Genomic DNA, 15726 nt, shown 5'->3' with positions numbered 1-15726 from the left:
CATCCATCCCTCAATTGATAGATGTTTGGGTTTTCCCACTTTTTGGCTTTGTAAATATTGTTGCTAGGAACATTTGTCTGCAAGTTTTTGTGTGAACACCTGTTTGCCTTTATCTCGAGTGTATACCTGGGAGTGAATTTGCTGGGCCACATGGTAACTGTTGAGGAGCTGCCAGACTGTTTTTCAAAGTGGCTGTACCATTTTACATTCCTATAAGCAGTGTACTAGGGTGCCAGCTCTGCACAGCCTCACCAACACTTACCCATTTCCCGTTTTTCCTTCTAGCCGTCGTGGTGGGTGTGGAGCACTGCCTCATTGTGGATTTCATTGGCATGTCCCTCATGCTTCCCTAGCGACGTCAAGTATCTTTCTATGTGCTTATTAGCCATTTGTATGTAGTCTTTGGAGAAAAATTATTCCGATTCCTTGCCCTTTTATATTGAAAATTTTTTTTTCTTGCCGATTTTTAAATTGCTTTTTTTTTTTTTTTTTTGAGACGGAGTCTCACTCTGTTGCCTAGGCTGGAGCGCAAGGGTGCAATCTCAGCTCATTGCAGCCTCCGCCTCCCGGGTTCAAATGATTTTCGTGCCTCAGCTTCCCGAGTAGCTGGGATTACAGGCATGTGCCACCACACCTGGTTAATTGGGTTCTTTTTATAGCTGATTTTTTTTTTTGAGACAGAGTCTCACTCTGTGGCCCAGGCTGGAGTGCAGTGGTGCGATCTCAGCTCACTGCAACCTCCGCCTCCCAGGTTCAAGTGATTCTCCTGCCTTAGCCTCCCAAGTAGCTGGGATTATAGGTGTGCACCACCACACACAGCTAATTTTTGTATTTTTAGTAGAGACAGGGTTTCACCATGTTGGCCAGGCTGGTCTCAAACTCCTGACCTCAGGTGATCCTCCCACCTCGGCCTCCCAAAGTGCTGGGATTACAGGTGGGAGCCACTGCGCCTGGCCTATAGCTGAATTTGAAGAGTTCTTTATCATTTATAGGTAGAAGTCCTTGTCAGATATGTGACTTGCAAATACCTTCTCAGCATCCACTGAGAGTCCACTCTGGATTGTCTTTCCACATTCTTGATGGTGTCTTTTGAAGCACAAGTTGTTAATGTTGGTGAAGTCTAGTTTATCCTTTTTTTGCTGCTGTTGCATTTGGTGTCATAGCTGAGAACCCATTGCCAAATCTCAGGTCACATGATGTACCCCTGTGTTTTCTTCTAAGAGTTTTATAGTTTTCGCTTTTCCATGTAGGTCTTTGATCCATTTCTAGTTAATTTTTGTATATAGCATAAGGCAGGGATGCAATGTCATTCTTTTGCATGTGGACATCTAGTTGTCCTGGCACCATTGTTTTTATTATTTTACTTAAAAAAATTTGTTTTTAGAGACAGAGTCTTGCTCTGTTGCCCAGGCTGGAGTGCAGTGGTATGATTCTAGTTCACTGCAGCCTCAAACTCCTGGGCTCAAGCGATCCTCCTGCATCAGCTTCCTGAGTAGCTAGGACTACAGGGTGTGCACTGCCACACCTAGCTAATTCAAAAACAATTTTTTTTTTTTTTTTTTTTTTTGAGAGACAGGGTCTCACTCTGTTGCTCAGGCTCATCTCAAACACCTGGCCTCTAGGGATCTTCCCACTCTGGCCTCTCAAAGTGTTGGGATTACAGGTGTGAGCCACCATGCTGGGCCAGTGCCATTTGTTGAAGAGACTCTTCTTTCCCCTGTTGAATGGCCCTGGCATCCTTGTCAAGGATGAGTTGACTATAGCTGTGCGTTTACTTTTGGACCCTCAGCTCTATCCCGTTGACCTATCTGCCTCTCCTTATGCCACTACATCACTGGCTTGATTACTGCAGCTCTGTAGAAGTTTTGAAATCAGGAAATGGGCATCCTCCATCTTTTTTTTCTCTGTCAGGGTTGTCATGGCTATTCTGGGTCCCATGTGTTTCCATATGATTTTTTTTTTTTTTTTTTTTTTTGAGACGCAGTCTCGCTGTCGCCCAGGCTGGAGTGCAGTGGCACGATCTCGGCTCACTGCAACCTCTGCCTCCTGGGTTCAAGTGATACTCCTGCCTCAGCCTCCCGAGTAGCTGAGAATGCAGATGCGTGCCACCACACCCAGCTAATTTTTGTATTTTTAGTAGAGATTGGGTTTCACCATGTTAGCCAGGCTGGTCTCAAACTCCTGACCTCAGATGATCTGCTTGCCTTGGCCTCCCAAAGTGCTGGCATTACAGGCATGAGCTACCGTGCCCGGCCCCATATGAATTTTGGAATCAGCTTGTCTATTTCTGCAAAGAAGCCAGCTGGGATTCTGACAGGGATTGTGTAGACTCCGTGGACTGTTGGGGTTATTTTTGTCTTCTCTTTGCTCTGAGTTCCCCTTCCTAACCTCGAGCTGGTGGGTCTTTGTCCCTCTGGGACTTCCTGATGGCTCCTTCTCCATTATGGAATGAGGTCCAGATTCCTTCAGTTCCACACTGTTGTTACCTGGTGTCCAGAGCTACCCCACCGGGCCTAACCCTCTTCCCATCTTCCCTTCCCTTATCCATCACTCCCCTTAGATGTGGCCACCCACATCCCCAGCTCCCACAACTAACTCTGTTTCAGTTATTCTGTGTTATCACCCCCAAACTTGTTAGACTTAATGCCTCAGTTCAGGGGTTTGGAGACACAGTCTCTGTCCCATCAGCAGCCACCCCTTCTGGCCCAGGGTCTCCACTAGTGTCTAGGGGAATCCAGGAGTTGTCACGTCACGGGGGTTGGCTGCGCTGTGGCCTGGCTGAGCAATGACATTTTTCAATGAAGGGGGAAGACGGAGACTGCCCTGAAGGAAACTGCAGCTCAGTTTCCTAAATGGGGGAGAAACTATGTGCAAAAAATTACCCAGCAAGGTTTAAACAATTGTGTGTTTCAGTTTTATAGATTTTATATATCAAGAAGGGAGAAAGCAAGAATCAAGAAGGGGAAAAGAAGGCCAGGCATGGTGGCTCACACCTGTAATCCCAGCACTTTGGGAAACTGAGGCTGGCGGATCACTTGAGGCCAGGAGTTCAAGACCAGCCTGGCCAACATGGTGAAACCCAGTCTATACTAAAAATACAAAAAAACAAAAACAAAAAAATCACCCAACTGGGCATGGTGGCGTGCACCTGTAGTCCCAGCTACTCAGGAGACTGAGGCACGAGAATCCCTTGAACCCAGGAGGCAGAGGTTGCAGTGAGCTGAGACTGCACCACTGCACTCCAGCTTGGGTGATAGAGTGAGATTCTGTCTCAAAAGAAAAAAAAGTGCTGGGGAGCGGGGAGAAGAAAGGGAAGGGAGAGCCAAGAGTGAGTAGGGCAGGAGCTTCTGAGGAGCGGTTTAGACTGTGAGAACCCTCTTAGAGAAGTGGTGAGGTACCCTGAGCACCTTTGTCACTGCAGACGCTGACGTGGCACGTGTGTCTTAGTCCATTTGGCTTGCCATAACAGCACACCATGCACTGAGAGGCTTATAAACAACAGAAGTTTACTGCTCACAGTTCAGGAGTCTGGGAAGTCCAAGATCAAGGGGCCTGCAGATTCAGCCTCTGGTGAGGACCCACTTCCTGGTTCATAGGCAGTACCTTCTTGCTGTGTCCTCACTCAGTGGAAAGATCGAGGCAGCTCTCAGGGGCCTCTTTTATAAGGCCACTAATCTCACTCACAAGGGCTGTACCCTTATGACCTAATCACCTCCTAGAGGCCCCACACCTAATACCATCATCTTGAGGGTGAGAATTTCAACAACAGACATTCAGTACACGGCATGTGGCCAGTGAGTTCCCTCTCGTCCTCCTGTCATGCCTCTTCTGGGCAAATATTCTCTGCTCTGTGCATGAAGGGTGTAGTGTACACATTTTGTCATCTTTGGTTTGAGGAGGAGGTAAAGGAGGGACCTTCTCTGGGCAGGCCAAAGGCATTGGAGCCCCTAGTGTCCTGGAGCCATGGGCTGTGGCCTGGAAGGAGCCAGTGTGGCGCTAACTAGAACCCTGAGGCCCAGGACATCAGGGAGTTGCTGCCAGCGTTGCCCAGTGGTGGGGCCAGGGTTAGACTTAGGAGACTCTAGAGGCTTCCGTCCCTGGTGGGAGCATCGCTGGGAGCATTGGGCTACCTCGGGCTCTCTCTGTGCCCCCCACTGGACACCTCACCCATTCCCACATGTTTAAATAACACCTTGATGCTGACACGCCTGAGTTTGTGTTTCCAGCATCTTCCCTTCCTGGCACACTCACTGGAGTCTTTCTCCTGAGTTTCCTGTCGGACATGTCCAGAAGTGACCCTGATTGTCCCCTCCAGACCCAGCCCTCAAGTGAAAGGCCAGGGGCAGGGAGACTGGGGAACAGAGACCCCAGCTTCCCGAGGCATTATTTGCCTATCAAGGCAGGGAAGCGCCATGATGTTTTTGTCCCCATAGTGAGGAGAGGGGAGACCCTGGGCCACCTCTGGTTTTGTTATCTCAGGGCACCAGCCACCCCAGCAGCCCAGGCCGGCTCTGGGACTCAGCCCCACCACCCAGCCATGGCTCCCTGCAAACCCACCCCTCCTCTCCATTCTCACGATCACCACCTCACTCAGGCCCCAGCTGCTGCCTCTCCCTGGACCCCACCCTAGGCCCCTGCAGTTCCTGCGTCCTGATGGCCCCTTGCACCACGCTCCACATGGCAGCTGGAGGGAGGAGGCTTGTCACAATGCCCGTTGTGCTATTTCAGCTTTGGTTATTCATCTTAAAGACAGATAATGCATTTGCATGATTGAAAATCAGGAGGTGAGAAGGCTCTGCCGTCTCCTTGGGTGTCCCCATCCCCGGAGGTGCTGTTCATGAGCTCCTGGAGGGGGCCTTCCAGAAAGGTTGATGCACACCACACATACCCTCCCCTTCCCATTCACACAAATGCAATGTGCTCATGTCCCACTGTAAGGCAGAGCACACGGCGCCATCCTGTTCCATGGCCAAGGAGTGTCCGACAGTGTGGGCTGTGCTGGAACCTTCCAGCCAGCACCTCATGGACATCTGCATTGTTTACGGATTTTGCTGTCATAGACGTTGTGTGCCTCTGCACACGCTGTATGCTTCCAGGATGCTTTTCTTGGAAGTGGAATCATGGGGCGGTGGAGCCTCGGGCTGACCATCTGGATCCATCCCACGGGGTCAGAGAGAGCTTCAGAAACAGAATCATGATGTCCCGCCTCCTACGCTCACACATCCCACCGGGCTCCCCACCGCAGAGCCCAGCACAGTCTCCTTGGCATGACCTGTGGGGTGCAGCCTCTGATGCCTCCACCCATTCCCTTTTGCTCTAGCTGGAGTGTGACACCCCCCAACCCTGGGGTCCCTGTGATTCCCTCCGCCAGGCTCTGTCCCTGGCTCTTCGCCTGCCTGGCACCTGCTCACCTGTTGGCACCACCCTAAATGCGGCTTTTGTGGGCATCTTCCCTGCCCACAAGGTGTGACTGCAGTTTCCCTGTGACCCCCTTGGTGCCACTTGTCCATGTTTATTTGCGTTTGGGTGATGTTCCCCTCCGCAGCCACAGCTGCATGTTATCCGGGAGCTGGGGCCTTTTTCTCACAGGGACCCAGCCCCTTCTCTCGCACCTGGCCTCTGTTGGGCCATCAGGAAATACCTGCTGAGGGAGCTGGTGAGAGAGTGGCCCCGGGCCTCCAGCCCAAGAGGCACACATTGGCCGTGGGTGTGCACAGAATGCTGGCCCTGAGCACGGTCACAGTGGGTGGTTTCGGAGGCTTCCCCTGGACTTTTGGCCCAGGCGGCCCCCCATTATCTTGCACATGCTTCATTTTTCCCATCCTCACGTAAACCCCTGCAATTCCTCCCTAGGAATTGCAAAATGACCTAGATCGGGAAACAAGCAGTTTGCAGGAGCTCGAGGCTCAGAAACAGGATGCTCAAGACCGCCTGGACGAGATGGACCAGCAGAAGGCCAAGCTCCGAGACATGCTGAGCGACGTCCGGCAGAAGTGCCAGGATGAGACTCAGATGGTGCGTCCCGGCCACCTCCGGGGCAGCTCTCTGTGCACGGGCAGGGGCTTCCCAAGGACTCCCCTGAGCTCGTGTTACCTGGGAATACAACACTTAGACATCCTACTGGGTCAATAGAGTTCCTTCAAACACCATGTGGAAAAGTGTCCAAGCACCTGTGGCTTGACTTCCTGGCCACCCCCCTGTACTCCTAGAAGTCAGGTTGTATAAGTGAATGGCCTTGGTCCCTGCGAACCTGTGCCCTGAACACACCCCACCCTGGCTGTGCCCCACAACACAGGGAGTTCTAGGGTGCCTGTGTCCCCTTCTCAGGTGTCTCTGAGGCTCCTCACAGATCCTGGAGGCTGCAACCTCAGAAAACTCTATGGGGACACTCAGCCTCTGGGGGGATGGACAGATTGTTCATGCTTGGTCATGCCCCTCATTATTCCAAAGTGATCTTCCATTAGCCACAGCGGGATGAGCCCGTCTGCCTTTTCATTTATGTCTCTATTTTGGGTGTAGAAAGAGGCCTGTAAGGAAGCCAGGTGTCCGGGCCTGGGTTAGGTGTCTGCTTCACTGGGTTAGCTTGTTTCAGGGATGGGGGCTAAGAGTTCTTTCTCGGAGTCCCATTTCATTCTGCACTGTGAATCCCTTTAACATCTTTTAACATCTCATTTCAGATCTCATCACTGAAAACGCAAATCCAATCTCAGGAATCTGACTTAAAGTCCCAGGAAGACGATCTGAACCGAGCCAAGTCAGAGCTGAACCGATTGCAGCAGGAGGAAACCCAGCTGGAGCAGAGCATTCAGGCTGGGCGAGTCCAGCTGGAAACCATCATCAAGTCCCTGAAGTCAACGCAAGATGAAATCAACCAGGTACTTCACGGAGTCGGGTCCCCGCCACATGCCGGGGACCAGCGAGCCCCAAGAGCCGAGGCTGCCACTGCTGAACTCCTTTGCTCTCACCCTTGTTACTTACGTGAGGGTCTCTTTTGGGAGGCTGTGGTGCTGGCCTGGAGGCGCAGGGCCAAGGACTCCCCAGGGCATGTTCCAGAGTTTGTTGGCATTGGCCTGGAGCAGTTCACTTTCCTTTCCTGAGCACACAGCATCTTCAGGGAGTAGGCGGGGCGGGGTGGGAACACTTAATTAATGGCTCATTTGGAGAGAGCTTGGGGTTCTTTCCAGCCTGGTCCTCACACAAACAAGAGGGACAAAGTCAGAGAGATGACTTCTTTGTCCCTGGACAAGAGAACAGACGTCGTCCTCCACAGCCACTGGTGTGTTCAGGAGGCGCCACCCTGGAGCATCGCACCATGCAGGACCCCCATTCTCTAAGCTGCCTGGGACGCCCCCACCCTCTTCCCAGTCCAGGGGGGCGCTGGCTTCTCGTGGCCTGCAGCCGTTGCCCTTCCCTGCTCTCCTGTGGGCAGTAGTTGAAGGCCTCTGTCCTGGCCCTGGGCATCCAGTCTACACAGTGGCTGTGACACTGGCCCTCGCCTGTGTCGGAGTGGCCAGGCACACTTCCTTTCCCAATTGAACTGGTCTCTGTCTGTGCTCCATCAGCCAGTTTATAGGCCACGGTTGATCGCAAGCATGGACCGCTCAGAGATTTACGCCCTTTCTTGTGCTTTATGGTTAGTATCTGTAGGATTACTTTCAGTGTTTTCTCTTCTAACCCTTAGAGTTTGTAGTTGGGTGTCAGGAGCAAAGATATGTTGCTTTGCTCAGTGCAGTGCCTTACACCTGTCATCCCAGCACTTTAGGAGGCTGAGGCAAGAGGATCACTTGAGGCCAGGAGTTCAAGACCAGACTGGGCAACATAGTGAGACCCCATCTCTACAAAAAATACAGAATTTTTTTTGTACTGTTTGCAGAGATGGGGTCTCGGTTTGCTGCCCAAAAATATAGGTGGTGACATGCGCCTGTAGTCCCAGCTACTCAGGAGGCTGAGGCAGGAGGAGCTCCTGAGGCCAGGAGCTCAAGGCTACAGTGAGCTATGATCACTTCACTACACTCCAGTCTGGGTGACAGAGTGAGACCCTGTGTCTTAAAAAAAAAGGTCTTTCCTGACATGTTTTCCTGACCCTGCTTAACGCTGATGATGTCTTTGTTGCACAGGCAAGGAGCAAACTCTCCCAGCTGCATGAAAGCCGCCAGGAGGCCCACAGGAGCCTGGAGCAGTATGACCAGGTGCTCGATGGAGCCCATGGTGCCAGCCTGACCGACCTGGCCAACCTGAGCGAAGGCGTCTCCCTGGCAGAGAGGGGCGGTTTTGGAACCATGGTAAAGGTTGAATAAACGTATCACAGTACGGGGCTCTAGTCCCCTGGTGTGACAGCAGAACATCCCACCCGCCAGATCTGTTCATGGCCAACGTTGGTTCCATCCAAGTGCAGGCGGCTGTCTCTTGTTTTTGCTGCCTCTTTGCGCGTTCACACCAGGCCTCGCAGCCTGGCACAGGTGGCCATGCTGACTCCTGGCTTCCAGAACAAAGTCCAAGATAGGCCTGGATCCTTTCAGAACCTGTTTTGAATGCCCTCCATCTCTGCGGAAGTATTTACATTGGGCCAACCACCCAAATTCAGAGGGCTTCTCAAACTTAACCAAAATTGGATCAGTTTCTGCTCATTGTGGAAACCCCACATTCTACTAATCAGGGGGCAGGGGACATCTGAGGGGCATGTGTCTATGTGTATGTGTGTTTCCACAAGGAACACCTTGAAAAGCAAATGTGTCGCCAAAGATGAGGAAGTAATGGCAAGCAGCGCCCCAGGGTGTTGCTCTTTCAAGTGAGAATTGGCCTCTCCTGAAATTTTGGTTATGTTTAAAAACCTCTGCACTTTACTCTGACCTCATGACCCTGGAGTTGTGATCAGGCCTGGGGCAGGGGACTGTCGGCCCCTTATATTTTTGAGAGCTCTCGAGCCCCTGATACCAAGACAGGTGTGACCTTTTCCTTAGGTGGTCACATCCCCCCTGTTCACACCAGAGTCTGCCTCTGCAACCTCGAATCTGGGGACATGCAGTTTCCCATTTCGTCTTGGTGCTGTTCCGGGAGCGGACGGGCTGGGCCGCGCAGGTCTGGATGTTTCCTTGGTGCTCTGCTGCCTCCAGCAGCTCTCTCCGTGCTGCCACCCTCTCTCCCAGGGCTCCTCCCTGGAGCCCTTCTGCTCCTGGGCCTCTGTACATCATGGATTCCTCTTCCTCCCTGGAATAAGAGTGAGCGCTCGTGCTCTCTAAACACCACACTTGCCTCTTTATGTTCAATGCTTGACGTGTTTCTTTTCTCAGCAGCCAAGTCCTCAGTCCCAAGGATTTATGGGGAAGCACACGCGTCCCCTGGGCTGCTGGGAAGGCACTGCTGGCGAGCTCATCTGTCTCTTGTGTCTGGCCCCTGCTGGGTGCACCGCCTCCCTCTTTCCTCCCATACTCTCTTTTCTCGTGGACTCGTAATGAGGTGGTTTCCATAGCCGCCCCCGGGCCCGTCATCGTCAGCTTTGTCGTCTAAATTTAAACGATGAGCATTCATCTTTCATGAGTTACAAGAAGCCAGAACTCCTCGCTTTGCTCCCTGGCTGTTCTTGGCGTGTGTGTTTCCGCCTCACAACCTGGCTCTTACTTTCCCCATCTGGCATTGTCCCCTGGCACCGCTTTTGGCTTGTCCTGCTCAGTCTTCCTTCAGGGAGCAGCTTCCTCTTAAACGTCCCTTTTGCAGATTTTTAGAAACCGGTTTTCTTGGATAAAAGTTGGCAGTGAAGTGGCAGTTTGCAAGTGGCCAGTGATTCCCCCAACTCCGAAGACAGATTTTTACCTTTCTGGTTATTTTTGTTCATCTTTTGGGCAGGGCAAAGGTTATATGAGACACAATTACTTTGGGAATGTAGATATAAGGTATGTTACATGGAAACTTGCAACTGGCATCCGAAAGAAAAACTGTTTTTATCTTGTTGTACAAATACAGTTTTTGAAGCATTTTTCTGGCTTGTTTCTATTTCTTAATAAATGCTTGGAAGAGAGATTTTTGTTTACTCCTGAACACTTCAAGACTGCTTCAGAGCCGAGAGAGAGGTGTCTTAGTTCTCCCTTGTGGGTTGAAGTTGAGGATTTTAGGTCCCTGAGAATAGTGTGTCCACAGTGCTACATCTGGAACTTCCTGTGTTTGGACAGTTCTACTCAGGTTACTAAATTCCATGTGAAGCTCATGCAGTGTGACTTTATCTCAAAAGTCAGGGTTTTTTTTTTTTTTGAGACTGAGTCTCACTCTGTCTCCCATACTGGAGTGCAGTGGCATGTTCTCAGCTCACTGCAACCTCTGCCTCCCAGGTCCAAGTGATTCTCCTGCCTCAGCCTCCTGAGTAGCAGAGATTACAGGCACGTGCCACCATGCCCAGCTAATTTTTGTATTTTTAGTAGAGACAAGGTTTCACAGTGTTTCCCAGGCTGGTCTTGAACTTCTGACCTCAGGCAATCTGCCTGCCTCGACCTCCCCAAATGCTGGGATTACAGGCGTGAGCCACCGCACCCGCCAAAGTCAGGGTTCTAAAAGCCATGTTTTATTTCTTGTCTCTCATCTGATTATGAGAATATTGGCCTCTTGCTCACCATCCAATCAACTTGTGGAGAGAAGCTAATAAATCATCCCAGACTTAGGCCTTACTGAGGAGAGATTAAGAAAGGTTGATTGATCTGTCACATCCAGACCCAGTGGCATGCTGGAGCCAGTTTTTATTGACTTTCCAGAACCGATTATTAAATAGAAACTGGCTGGGCACAGTGGCTCACACCTGTAATCCCAGTCCTTTGGGAGGCTGAGGTGGGAGGATTGCTTGAGGCCAGCTGTGTGCCACTGCACTCCAGCCTGGGTGACACAGTGAGACTCAATCTCTAAAAAAAAAACTCCAAAAAGCAAAAAACAGGAACTTGTGAGCTAGTTGCTTGGAAACTTGAAATCAACCATGATGAGACTGTTTACACCACAGGAATTGGCAGAAGCTCTAAACCAGGGCTTTTTTCTGAGAGAACTGATTCCCAGCACACCCCTGCTGCCCAGCACTCCTCTAAAGGGCAGGAATGTCACAGAAGCTTCTTCAGCCCCCTTTCAGAGTTGCCGTGTGTATTTCCTAAGAAGGGCACAACTTCACACTGGTTGCTGAACTTGTTCAAGATATTACATCTCTGCGAAGGGCCGTGTCATTCATCCTGGCCCTTGTATGCTGTACTCGTGTCCCCCAAGTTAGCAGATGGGTCTGTTCTACTTGGTAGGTGGTCTGCAGGGGGTAGAGTTGATGGTATCTTTGTAACAGGGAAATCTCATTTCCCACTCTGATTCTGTGCAACGGAATCAAAACCACCATTAGTTACCCTGACCTCCTGAATCCTGCTGGGGTCTCAGGCTTCCCCTTGGAAAGGGAAGGAGTGATTGTGGCTTCAGGCCAATGACTCCTGAGAAAGTGATTGCAGGCCTGACTGTCAGTGCAGGGGGCTTGCAGCCGGCATTCCCAGAACCTCAGTCTCTTTTCTGCCATTGTTTACTGTTATTTGGCAGTCTTCCAAGTGACGACTGAAAACACTGAAAAAAAAAAACCTTATAAATAAATGCCAATTAAAAACTAAATAGAGCCAGGCGTAGTGGCGAGTGCCTGTAGTCCCAGCTACTTGGGAGGCTGAGGCAGGAGGATCCTTGAGCCCGGGAGTTCTGGGCTGTAGTGTGCTATGCTGATTGGGTGTCTACACTAAGTTAGTCATCAGTATGGTACCTTCTGGGAGCAGGGGACCACCAGTCGCCTAAGGAGGGGTAAAACTGCCCTGGTCAGAAACGGAGCAGGTCAAAACTCCCATGCTGATCAGTAGTGGGATTGCACCTGTGAATAGCCATTGCCCTCCAGCCCAGGCAGCATAGTGAGATCCTACCTTTAAAAACAAACTAAATAGAAGCTTTCATTCTGAGGTCAAGCTGGCATTCTTAACTCGCTGCTTTATCCAGGTCATGATTCCTCTCTTTCTTCTGGAACAAATACATTCCTCCTTCCATGGGGCAGTGTGAAAGGCAGATTTTCCACGTGGCCTCCTGGCTTCCTTAGGTAGGACTTCTCCATCTTTATCTGCATCCGAGACCCCCATCAGACACTTGCTGGGCATGTGTGTCTTGTGGTCGTTAGCACCTGATGTCCACTCAGCACTGTCTCCAGCTGCGGTGCTTGTGGACATCTGTACTTAACTTGTCTAAGAACCTGGCTTGGTTTCCCCACCTTGGGAAAACCCTGTGGTCGGAGGCTCCAGCTAATCTTTCCCAGGTAAGAAAAACCATTCCATGTTCATCAGATGGCAGGGATGTGGGTGCATTCTCCTGAAGCGGGGGCCGAGGAAGCGGCACTCACGCTGATTCACACTCATTCACAGCCCAGACCGGTGGCTTGTCTTAACTCTGTACCTCTCATAACTGTCCTGCACCCCTAAGTTGGCTGCCCCAGGGTGGTGGCAGCCTTGCTAGGAAACTTTCTTTTGGACCTTTGATGTCATTGCCTCAAACCATTGTCCCTATTTTCGTGGAAGCCCCAGCTTTTTAATGATTTTGTTTTGGTCGGTTGGAATACTGGACTGATTTGTGAGCCCTACGCAGGAATGCCAGTGTGTCTGCCAAATTCAATGAGGGTGTTGTGCTGTTTTTTTAATATCACAGTGAAACATTCATGTTTTCACTGAGGGTGTGTCTTTATTAACTAAAACAGAGTCCTTATTTAAACGAACTGTATTGTTCCCATGTATATGACAAACCCACCCTTTTCAGACTACTTCCCGTTACAAAAATGTGCTCTTCAAAAGTAAATATTTTTTCTTCTCGTTTAAAAGAACCTGTTTGTTTCTAGAAATACACACTTAAAAAAAAATGCAAAGCGTTGTGTATGCTCTAGTAATTCTAACAGCATAAGTACTCATTTCCTCATAGGACAGAAACAACCAGCATGTTTCTTGGTATGAAAACTCCATTTTCTCAAATGCCCACAAAGGTACATACTCACCGAGAAAAAGATGATTGAGGAAGGTCACACCTTTTAAATGAGGCCTGTGCTGCTGTTGTTGAGTGGCTCTTTACCGTTTTCTTCATGGCATTTCCAAGTTTATTATTTTTTTCTGACTCAGTGATTAAAAAAAATTGTTTAAATTTCAGGTAACATAGACATAAACAGCTGGGCGCGGTGGCTCACGCCTGTAATCCCAGCACTTTGGGAGGCCGAGGCGGGTGGATTACTTGAGGTCAGGAGATCAAGACTGGCCTGCCCAACATGGTGAAACCCCATCTCTACTAAAAGTACAAAAATTAGCTGGGCATGGTGGCGCACGCCTGTAATCCCAGCTACTCAGGAGGCTGAGGCAGGAGAATCACTTGAACCCGGGAGGTGGAGGTTGCAGTGAGCCCAGATCGTGCCACTGCACTCCAGCCTGGATGACAAGAGTGAAACTCTTGTCTTAAAAAAAAGAAAAATAGACATAAACTTGACCATCTTCACTGTCTTTAAGTGTACAGTTCAGTAGTGTTAGGTATATTCACGTTGTTGTAGAACCCAGCTCTAGAACGTTTTCATCCCCATGAAATACCCACTCCCCATCCCCCCACCCACAGCCCCTGGCAACCACTGTATACTTTGTCACTGTGAGTGTGATGACTCTAGGGTTCTCATAGAAGTGGAATCATACCTTGTGCATCGTTTTGTGACTCTTATTTCACTCAGCATCCTCTCCTCAAGGTTCTTCCATGTTGGAGCATGTGTCAGAATTTGCTTCCTTTTGAAGGCTGAATCAGATTCTGTTGTGTGGCTCTTTACAATTTTCTTGATGACATTTCCAAATTCATTATTTTTTTCTGCCTTAGAAAAAAATTTTGTTTTTCCATTTTGTTTATCCATTCATTCATCAATGGACATTTGAGTTGCTTCCACTCAATGATTTTTTAATGAACTTTTATTTTAGAATAGTGTTTAGATTTATGAAAAAAATTACAAAGATAGGCCAGGTGCGGTGGCTCATGCGTATAATCCCAGTACGTTGGGAGGCTGAGGTGGGAGGATCAGTTGAGCTCAGGAGTTCAAAACCAGCCCTGGCAACATAGTAAGAGACTTCATTTCTACAAAAAATATAAAAATTAGCCAGGCTTGGTGGTGCGCGCCTGTAGTCCTGGCTACTCAGGAGACCGATGTGGGAGGATCACTTGAGCCCAGATGGTCGAGGCTGGAGTAACCCATGAGCGTGCAACTGCACTCCAACCTGGACAATAGAGTGAGACCCTGTTTCAGAAAAAGAAAAACTGCAAAGATAGTGCATAGTTCCTCTATATCCCACACCCAGTTCCTCCTGTTAGTCACATCATATATAGTACATTTGTCACAACTAATGAACCAGTATTAAACATTGTTATTCACTCAGGTTCATACTTCTTCAATGATCTTTAATTAATTTTTTTTTTAAAGATACAGGGTCTTGCACTGTTGTGGCTGGAGTGCAGTGGCACAATCATAGCTCACTGTAACCTCCACCTCCTGGGTTCAAGCAGTCTCCTGAGTCAGCCTCCCAAGTAGCTGGGATTATAGGTACATGCCACCACACCTGGATTTTTTTTTTTTTTTTTTTTTGAGATACAGTCTCACTCACTCTATCGCCCAGGCTGGAGCACAGTGGCGTAATCTCAGCTCACGGCAACCTCCACCTCCTGGGTTCAAGCAGTTCTCCTGCCTCAGCCTCCCAAGTAGCTGGGATTACAGGTGGCTGCCACAACGCCCAGCTAATTTTTTGTATTTTTAGTAGAGACAGGTTTTCACCATGTTGGCCAGGCTGGTCTTGAACTCCTGACCTCAGGTGATCCGCCCACTTTGGCCTCCCAAAGTGCTGGGATTACAGGCGTGAGCCACCATGCCTGGCCTCATTTTTAAATTTTTGTTTTTATAGAGATGGGATTTTTCTATGTTGCCCAGGCCAGTCTCGAACTCCTGGCTAAATCATTCTTTTTAGGGTCATGCTACTCAAAGTGGAAATGTGAGTTAAGTATGGAATTCCGTACTTTGCTTTAACTCAGGAATAATAAAATCCCTGTCCTGTTTCTTCACAAAATTGTAGGATGATCCTTTCAAAAATAAAGCCTTGTTATTTAGCAACAACACGCAAGAGTTGCATCCGGATCCTTTCCAGACAGAAGACCCCTTCAAATCTGACCCATTTAAAGGAGCTGACCCCTTCAAAGGTATCTCACTTGCTACCCACTTTCTCATCGAAAGACTGTGTGTTTTATGTCGAATTTAGAGTGGTTGAAGGGCTAGAAAAGTAAGGACATGCCACAATCTGAAATGGAGGGGGAAGGGAACGTCTTTTTTTTTTTTTTTTTTTTGGAGACAAACTCTCGCTCTCTCGCTGTCACCCAGGCTGGAATGCAGTGGCGCCATCTCGGCTCACTGCAACCTCCGCCTCCTGGGTTCAAGCAATTCTCCTGCCTCAGCGCCCATCACCGCACCCGGCTAATTTTTGTATATTTAGTAGAGTCGGGGTTTCACTGTGTTGCCCAGGCTGTTCTCGAACTCTTAACCTCAGTTAATCCACCTGCCTCAGCCCCACAAAGTGCTGGGATTACAGGTGTGAGGCACCGCACCCGGCAGGAACACCTTTTAAGCTTCTTATCTCACCCTGTTAACCAGAGAGCCAAGGCATCGAGATACAGTGGGAAGCGTTCCAAGCTCACCAC

At 49.6% G+C, this 15726-nt stretch overlaps 1 protein-coding gene across 8 annotated transcripts in view; it reads left to right on the top strand.

The window, feature by feature from the left end:
- The window catches only part of EPS15L1 (epidermal growth factor receptor pathway substrate 15 like 1), a 117141-nt gene that overhangs the window by 61271 nt on the left and 40144 nt on the right, over positions 1 to 15726 (top strand). For all 8 annotated transcript variants that reach the window (XM_054465873.2, XM_063658750.1, XM_063658749.1 and 5 more), the window contains 4 exons: positions 5854 to 6015; positions 6678 to 6875; positions 8118 to 8282; positions 15108 to 15231. In XM_054465873.2, the coding sequence (XP_054321848.1) occupies positions 5854 to 6015; positions 6678 to 6875; positions 8118 to 8282; positions 15108 to 15231 (649 nt within the window). The remainder of the gene's footprint in view (positions 1 to 5853; positions 6016 to 6677; positions 6876 to 8117; positions 8283 to 15107; positions 15232 to 15726) is intronic.

Source organism: Pongo pygmaeus, chromosome 20 (genome assembly GCF_028885625.2).
Source record: "Pongo pygmaeus isolate AG05252 chromosome 20, NHGRI_mPonPyg2-v2.0_pri, whole genome shotgun sequence".
NCBI lineage: Eukaryota > Metazoa > Chordata > Mammalia > Primates > Hominidae > Pongo > Pongo pygmaeus.
The sequence above is the reverse complement of the archived record's forward strand: the minus strand, read 5'-3'. Positions and strand labels throughout refer to the sequence as shown.